This window comes from Microcaecilia unicolor, chromosome 7, assembly GCF_901765095.1.
Source record: "Microcaecilia unicolor chromosome 7, aMicUni1.1, whole genome shotgun sequence".
Taxonomy (NCBI): Eukaryota; Metazoa; Chordata; class Amphibia; order Gymnophiona; family Siphonopidae; genus Microcaecilia; species Microcaecilia unicolor.
This window is the reverse complement of record NC_044037.1, coordinates 218,333,194-218,342,174: the sequence shown is the minus strand read 5'-3', so window position 1 is coordinate 218,342,174 and position 8,981 is coordinate 218,333,194. Positions and strand designations below refer to the sequence as shown.

The 8,981-nt window shown below is 39.3% G+C and overlaps 1 protein-coding gene across 3 annotated transcripts in view; it reads left to right on the top strand.

The window, feature by feature from the left end:
• Nucleotides 1-6,796: 6,796 nt before the first annotated feature.
• Nucleotides 6,797-8,981, top strand: part of PLEKHA3 (pleckstrin homology domain containing A3) — a 35,786-nt gene continuing 33,601 nt past the window's right edge. For 2 of the 3 annotated variants that reach the window (XR_003942754.1, XM_030208910.1), the window contains exon 1: nucleotides 6,798-7,055. Coding sequence is in view for 2 of the 3 variants with exons in the window: in XM_030208910.1 (XP_030064770.1) it covers nucleotides 7,016-7,055 (40 nt within the window). In the remaining variant the exon portion in view is untranslated. Of the gene's footprint in view, nucleotides 7,056-8,981 lie in introns of all 3 variants that reach the window. The other variant, XM_030208911.1, reaches the window with a different exon arrangement.

Here is an 8,981-nt window from a genome sequence, read left to right as displayed (position 1 = left end):
ACAGAACAAGAAAAAACAGTGAACCATCCAACATGGCACAATAAAACCTTTAACAGAGAATATACCCCAAGAACCCTTCCTTCCTATAAGCCCACCCGACTGTTTCCACTCATCAAAAGAACACAACAGAAGTACAGATCAGTAGGACCCAAGCATTACAAAACAAGTAAAGTCATAAACAAAACAGTTTATACCAAATTGTTTAACCACCATTAGATCTTGCTTTTAGGTTTAACAGTGCATGTAAGGTCTAGATAAATTAATTTAAACAATCTATGTTTAAGGTATTCCCCTAAATATGTAATACTTAGTAGCAATAATGAAAGATTGATGGAATATCCATATAGCAGGCATCCAACAGATTTACTTTCCACTGAAAATAATTAACTTTGTATGAACTTGGTGGCTAATACTGTGCTGCTTGATATTTTGTATTTTGGTGGTGTATTGTTTGCCTGCATAATAAAATCTTGGGAATCTGTCTTTTAAGCAAATTTCCAATACCACCACCACAGTTTTCAAGAATTTGCAGACTATCACTGGAATGCATATCATGCTTCTTAAGATCAGATATGACTGCACTGAAATCAGCTGCTTTAGAGCTTGTTTTTTGTGGTGTATCCGGATTATTTCACAAACCAGTGCCAATAGTGGCAGGTTCAGAAAGTGGCAATTGTATTTCTTTATCAGGATTTAGTATGGATGGTGTATTAGATGTTTGGAACGTATCTGGATTATTTAACGGAACTATCTCTGTAGTGGCAGGTTCAGGAAGTGGCAAGTATATTTCTTTCCCTAACAAAAAGCACCAAGAGCCTTCAAGACCGGAACATGTCCTTTAATTGATAGAAGTAGAAATAATGTACATCTGCGACCCGACATGGCCTGTGTTTCATCACACAGTGCCTGCATCAGGGGTCTGCATACAAATTAAAACATAAACATAAACATTAAAACATAAATTAACATAAAACATAAAACATAAAACATAAAACATAAATTAACATTAAAAGATACACATTAACATTAAAAATATGTATGTAAAACATTGAAAAACCTTTACAAGAAATATATACAAAGAAAAAGGAGGAAACCACCTACTAACATTAAGATGATAATGATATGATTGTCTTAAGCATTTATATAATAACTAAACAGTGATTTTCTAAAATATATATTGAAAACAAATAAAATGTTAGTATGAATACATGGAGCTAACTGATAAAGGTGATGATAAATTAGTGCTCCTACAGAAAATGATAAGAACTGTTATGAATTTGATGATAAACTAACTACTAATTGCCACACACTAAAAAAAAAATGTCAATTAGACGCAAAACAGAAAAAAGACAAAAGAAAAAAATGATAGAATGAGAAAGACTTATAATATGTGCCATTGTTTGCGGCCAGAAACTCACAAAAGATCAATAATAGACAGGTTTTAAACCCAGTTTACAATATTTCAGATAGAGCATTGGATAAATAAAGGTTTATCATTTGTTCCCACCCCTGCCTATAACGCCTTTATCACAAGAGTAGATCTATACAAATTCACTAGAAGATTGAGTAGAGAGGTGTGGTAGCTGTGTTAGTCCACTTTTAAAGGTAATCAACAGAAATAAAACAAAATAAAACATGGAAAAGAAAATATGATACCTTTTTTATTGGACATAACTTAATACATTTCTTGATTAGCTTTCAAAGGTTGCCCTTCTTCGTCAGATCGGAAATAAGCAAATGTTGGTAGATGACAGTATATATAAGTGAAACATCAAAGCATTCCAGTGACAGTCTAACAGGATGGGGGTGGATAGGTGAGACACAGGAAAAGGGACAGGTGAGATATGTATGGAGACAGGAGAGTGACAAAGCAGTACAATTTTATGGTTTATAATGGGCTAGAAAACCCAGATCTTAGTCTGGTGGGTGTCAAAATATTTAATCATTCTGACTTCAAAGGTCTTACGTTCCTGTATTGTTTTAAAGTTCCCTTTTAAGATTCTTACCATGAAGTCACTTCTTTAGCATCTGACTGGTTTCTCCAATATAGCAGCCTTCATTGCATTTTTTACACTGAATGATATATACCACATTGGAAGATGAGCACGTGAAAGATTCCTTAATGTTGAATATTTTTCCTTTGTTTTTTTTTTATCATTTACTTAATTACATTCACATTTATCACGTAAATGTAAGGAAAAACAAAAAACATTTTCTCTCAGAATATTTTTCCTTTGTGAATGACCGTGGGGTCCTGCGAAATGTTTTGGCATAGTTTACAGCTGGATATATTGCAAGGATGTGTGCCATTCTTTTCTTTTTCAGTCTGTGTTGGGAGCTTTCTTCTAATTAGCTTGTGTTTTAAGTTGGGTGGCTGTCGGAAGGCCAGCACTGATGGGGATGGGAATATCTCTTTCAGTGATTCATCCTCCTGGAGTAGAGGCTGCAGATCTTTTATGATTTTTCTTAATTGTTTCAGCTCTGGGTTGTATGTCACTATAAGGGGGATTCTGTCTGTGGCTTTTTTTTCTTTGTACTGTAGCAGATTTTCCCTGGGTGTTTTGAGGGAGGAGGCAATATTCTTGGAGATTATTTTGGGGTTGTAGCCTTTCTGTTTGAAGGATGCAGTCAGGGTTTCAAGGTGTCTGTCTCTGTCCCCTGGGTCAGAGCAGATACAGTGGTATCTTGTGGCTTGGCTGTAAATAATGGATCTTTTTGTATGTGAAGGGTGGAAGCTGGAATTGTGCAGGTAGCTGCATTTGTCCCACTGAAAAAGTCAATTTGTTGGACACCACAGTCTCAGTCAGCGATGGAGATATACAAACATCCTTATACAAGAAACCCACAGACAAATGCAGCTACCTCTACAACTCCAGCTTCCACCCTTCACATACAAAAAGATCCATCATTTATAGGGCCTTTTATTTCCAGTCATTTTAGCGATTTTCCATGGATGTATTTTTAGTGGTTTTGCATTTCAGGCATCTATATTACCAGTTTTTAACCAAGTATTGCTTATTTTGAGCTGTTTTTTACATTTATTTTTGCACTATGTATGTATGACCTCAGCTCTCAGCTTGCATATTAACTTGGTTGAAACAGTAAGTTTGCTTTCACTACAATCGCAGCATTTTATGAGAGACTGATCCCAGAATCTGTAAGTATATTGTGAACTATTAATGGATTCATTTTCTTTTGTAGCCCAGTTAGGCTGTTTTTTTTCATCATCTGGGGTGTTATTGTTTCTTCTTCTTTAGAGCTTGCATGTTTTAACAGTTTCACCAGCCAAGCTCTTTTTGGAATTTTATATCAGCTGGGTAAGCCTCTCTGGCTGTTTTATTGATTTACCTTTGCAAATTGTTTTAATACCTAGACATTAGGTTTCTTAGCATGGTGCTGTTATTAAGAGTTCTTCTAAGAGTTCCTCTTGTGTTTTTACAGTTTATTTATTTACAATTATGCTTTTACAGGATTTTCTTATTAGATACTGAATGATTTTACTTTCATTTACAGTGACCCACTGCCCCTGACACAGCCATTTCAATACTGGGGAAACATGGCCATGTCGAGCATTTTATGTTAAATTTCTGGGAGCTTTTTACAAGGTCTGCCTTGTTGTTTTATCTTCAACTTTTTGATGTCATGTCATCTCCTGTTATCAAACCTCCTTGGATAGCCTTGTACCAAGGTTTAATAGACAGGAGTGGAAGTGAGCCTACCTAGTCCACTGTAAGCAAGGAAGCCAATTAGGTTGAACTCTGTTTGCACTCCCGTCTTCTCTAGTAGACTGTTTAGCACAATATTAGCAGCCAAGTTCATACAAAGTTAATTATGTTCAGTGGAAAATAAATCTGTTGCCTCAGACTGCTTGCTATGTGAATATTCCATCATTGTTTCATATTGCTACCATATATTACATATCATGGGCATTTGCTTTAAACTTTAATTGTTTTAATTTGTTTATCCAGAACTTACATGCACATGATTTTGCTTTTTAAACCCAAAGGTGAATTCTAAGGGTGGTTGAACAATTATGAATAAACCGTGTTGTTTCTGACTTTACTTGTTTTAGAGTGCTTGGGTCCTGCTGATCTGTACAGTTGCTGTCTGGAATTTTGGAAGATGGAAATAAGGAAATAAAAATTACATTTTGGATGTACTCTGTAGAAGTTGTTGTTTACTTTTGCAATGTGATGGATGCCTGTTCTGGTGTGTGCATGTGATAATCTTTGAATAACTGCTATGGCTATGATTTCTGAACATGTGGCATCATTAAAGGATAAACTTTTAAATGCCCAGTTGTGTATATATGCTAATCTCAACTTTGTTAAATGTTTCAGACATATCCATCTATTTGCTCCCATTATATAAATGGGAAGCTTTCAAATAAATTAAAAAGCAGTCAAATAAGTACAAAAAAATTGTCCTCCGACTTTTAAGGCACTGCCTATCCAACTGGAACAGCATAGGCAGTCCCTTATGTCTAATCATCTTTTACTATTGTTTTGGGCCTTCTGCCAGCAATCTCTGCCAACTGCCTTTCAACCCATATAATGGTCTTGATAACCTCCTACCGTCTCCTGTTCTCAATCTAACCTCCTTGGCTCAGATAGGATCATTTCGATTCCTGCCATTAAACCTCCTTGGTTTGTGATCAAGGAGGTTTAATAAGACAAAGAACCGCCTTGTTTGGAGAGTTGCCAAGCCACCTACTTTCCCGCCCAAATGGGCTGGTTTTAAAGTTGGTAGCGGGCGATTTTCAGAGTGGTTGCTAATTTTAGGGCTATATTTAGCGTTTTTTCCGGTTTTTGGGGCAGTAATCAAGAATTTGTTTTCCGGTTCCACCTACATTTCAAGCCTCATTCTGGGGCTCCAATAGCTTCTTACATAGTAGACGACGGCAGAAAAACACCTGCACGGTCCATCCAGTCTGCCCAACAAGATAAACTCATATGTGCTACTTTTTGTGTAAACCTTACCTTGATTTGTATCTGTCATTTTCAGGGCACAGACCGTAGAAGTCTGCCCAGCACTAGCCCCTCCTCCCAACCACCAGCCCCGCCTCCCACCACCGATGCTGCCACCCAATCTCAGCTAAGCTTCTGAGGATCCGTTCTTTCTGAACAGGATTCCTTTATGTTTATCCCACGCATGTTTGAATTCCGTTACCGTTTTCATCTCCACCACCTCCCGCAGAAGGGCATTCCAAGCATCCACCACTCTCTCCATGAAAAAATACTTCCTGACATTTTTCTTGAGTCTGCCCCCCTTCAATCTCATTTCATGACCTCTAGTTCTACCACCTTCCCATCTCCGGAAAAGGTTCGTTTGCGGATTAATATCTTTCAAATATTTGAACGTCTGTATCATATCACCCGTTTCTCCTTTCCTCCAGGGTATACATGTTCAGATCAGCAAGTCTCTCCTCATACGTCTTGTAAATCCCATACCATTCTCGTAGCTTTTCTTTGCACCGCTTCAATTATTTTTACATCCTTAGCAAGATACGGTCTCCAAAACTGAACACAATACTCCAGGACCAGGTGGGGCCTCACCAACGACTTGTACAGGGGCATCAACACCTCTTTTCTTCTGCTGGTCACACCTCTCTCTATACAGCCTAGCAACCTTCTAGCTATGGCCACCGCCTTGTCACACTGTTTCGTTGCCTTCAGATCCTCAGATACTATCACCCCAAGATCCCTCTCCCCGTCCGTACATATCTAACTCTCCCCGCCTAACACATATGTCTCTCGTGGATTTCTACTCCCTAAGTGCATCACTTTGCATTTCTTCATATTGGATTTTAATTGCCAAACCTTCTTCTCCCTGTTATACGGACTGAAGCCACTTGGGCAGATTTTGCCACCATACTAGGTTGTCCAGAACATTCACAAACGGTATTGAAAACAATATCAAACTTTTACAGTTTTATACAAGGTTTTGTTTGCATTCTTTTTGTTAGGCGGGGGAGTTGAGGTTTGGTGAGTTTTCTAGAGGAGTGTGGTAGCCGTGTTAGTCCACTCTTAAGGTTATCAATAGAAATCAAACAAAATAAAACATGGAAAAGCAAATAAGATACCTTTTTTTATTGGACATAATACATTTCTTGATTAGCTTTCGAAGGTCGCCCTTCTTCCTCAGATCGGAAATAAGCAAATGTGAGTTTTCTAGGTATTATACATTTCAGTGCTGCACTATAGACCTTTCAAAAAATATTTCTTCTTAAAAAAAAAAAACAAAAACAGCAAGCCTTGGGCTGCAGCTTGGACGGACGCCACCACACCCCCCTGTAGCCCGGCCCGGAAACAGTGGAGGCGTGGCCGGGCAAATGCTTGTATTTTTTCCAGACTTTAAAATAAGTCCACACAAATTATTCTTAAGAGTAAACATAAGAATATTTTATGTGCACTTCAATATTTTAACGTTCTGTTGTCCGGACTCGGCCCCGCAGGGGGGAGGATATCTGAAAGAAATATAAATAGCTGCCCACACCGCAAATGCAACACTTCCTCGGATTATCCGACATACCACGACGCTATTCAGATTACCCAGACGCCTACATAATAGTTCCTTTGTGTGGACATCCATATGCTGCACAAGTCTGCAGGTTTTTAACTGTGACTAAATACACAATGACGAAAACGAGGATTCAGCGGCGGAGAGTTGGCTTTGTATAAACTAAGATGGCGGCTGTTGGAAAAACCGGTTTTGACGTCATGCCGTCTTTTATTAACCCGTCCTTGTTGTTTGTGATCCCTGCAAATCCCGTCTCTTCTGTGTTGAGGAAGTGACAGATTACGTTGGGGTTACTGAAAGGTCACGGCGAGGTGGAGTAGGAGGACTAGAATGGGACAATGAGCAGCTGCTGCCTAGGGGCAGCGGAGCAGTGTTGGGAAGGTTAGCGGACAATTGGTATCTAGTTCCGGCGGCAGGGTGAAATCTGTCCCCCGGTGGGGCCAAGGTGGCCGGACGCTGGCGGGACGATGTGGAGCGTGGCTGAATGAGCTGAGCGATGGAAGGCGTTCTGTACAAATGGACCAATTACCTCGCAGGTACTGTAGGCTACTCCCAGGACCCTCCCCCCCATCCTCCGCTTGGTACCCGGTTAGGCCAGGGTGGAGATTGGTCACTCGCAAGGTGGTCTCTGCCATGACCCGTCCCAAACCAGACGAACTGATGTTACTAGGTATAGGAAAATCAGGGGAGAAGGGGATTAAGGAACAGAAGGCCCACCTAGTCTACCTACCAGTTCATTCGTCACAGTGCTGACTTTCTACCATCACTTGCAACCAGGGCAGGGGTCCTTTCTCCAGTCTTCGCGAGTTTCTGCTACTGCTTTTATCTTTACATTTTCAATTGGGAGGCCACGCCGTGTACACCTTCCCCCGCCTATTATGTAAATAAGTATTTTGTTATTTGTAGTATTTATATACTGCCTAGACATAAGTGTTCTACAGTTTTCTTTTTAGAGTCCAGGGGCGTAGCCAGACACCCAATTTTGGGTGGGCCTGGGCCCAAGATGGGTGGGCAGAACTCTGCCCTGTCCCACAAGTGATTTGGTCTCTCCCTCTCTCGCCTGCATGCCATATGGTCTCTCAAACATCCCCCTCCCCACACCTTTTAAATAGCAGATTTGTATGCAGGAAGGACAGTTGTTGGGAATTTTCGGCTGGTGGGGCTTGGGGAATCCCTGCCAGACACTTCATAGGTGTGCTGCTACAGGGTGGGCCTGAGCCCAAAGTGGGTGGGCCTGGGCCCACCCTTGGCTACGCCACTGTTTTAGACACTTGTACTGTACTGGTACTTGGTATAACTTCTCAGTTTACCACACTTTTATTTTATAATGATTTTTTTTTTTTTTACTGAAAGAGGTTGTGCATTATTGTTTTTTGAGATATTTATCATATTCAGAGATATGTCCTTGACTTTAAAGTTTGGTTGATTTGATTACTTGACAAGGTTAAGGGCTCCTTTTACAAAGCCCTGCTAGCAATGAAGTTCATTCACTTCTTATGGGCTTTGTTTCATTTACTGTGCAGGAATCACTAGTGCAGCTTTGTAAAAGGAGCCTTTAGATTGTAAGCTCACCTGAGCAGGGAAACGTCCTTCTTTGTTAAATTGTACAGCGCTGCGTAACCCTAGTAGCGCTCTAGAAATGTTAAGTAGTAGTAGTAGTTATAGCGTTTTACAAATACTATGAATAAGGCATAATCAATATAAAAAATGTAAAAAGAATCATTAACAAAATACACAACATTTGAATAAAAAACATGATGTCATCACAACTCACATCATAGCAAAATCAAATAGAATTAAAGTTCTCACTAAATAACCAAGTTTTCAACATTTTTCGATAAGCTGTATAACTATTGATGGTGTGCAACTCACTGGACAGCATGTTCCAAAGGTGAGGTCCAGCATAACAAAATGCTGTGTTCCTTGTTGCTGTCAACCTCACCATATCCAGAAATGGCAGTTGCATCAAATCCTTCTGAAGTGAATGCAGAGTACAAGCTGGCAGATATGTACTCAATTTATCAGACAGCCAATGCAAATCGAATCAAATTGGTTTAGTATGATCAAACCTTTTCTTGCCAGAAATCAATTTTTAGCAGTATTTTGTACTAACTTATCTATTTAGGGCTGTTTTTAGTCAACCCTTTATGCAAAGAATCACAGTAATCCAACTGACTAGTTACTAATGCATGAATTACTTTCACTAAATTAGATTTGGATAAAATAAGTTTCAACTGTTTGATCAATGGCATTTGAAAGAAACATGATTTAACTACTGCACTTATTTGCCGTTAATACTCAAAGACCTATCGCAATAAGATCTGAGTCTTAATTTCATCTGCTAAAGGTAAAGCAGTTCCTTGTATTTTAGGCATAACCTGCAACAGCTTATTCTGATGTGATATCCACATCACAGATTTCACATTTAACATCAAATCATGGGCACAAAGCCAATCGTACAA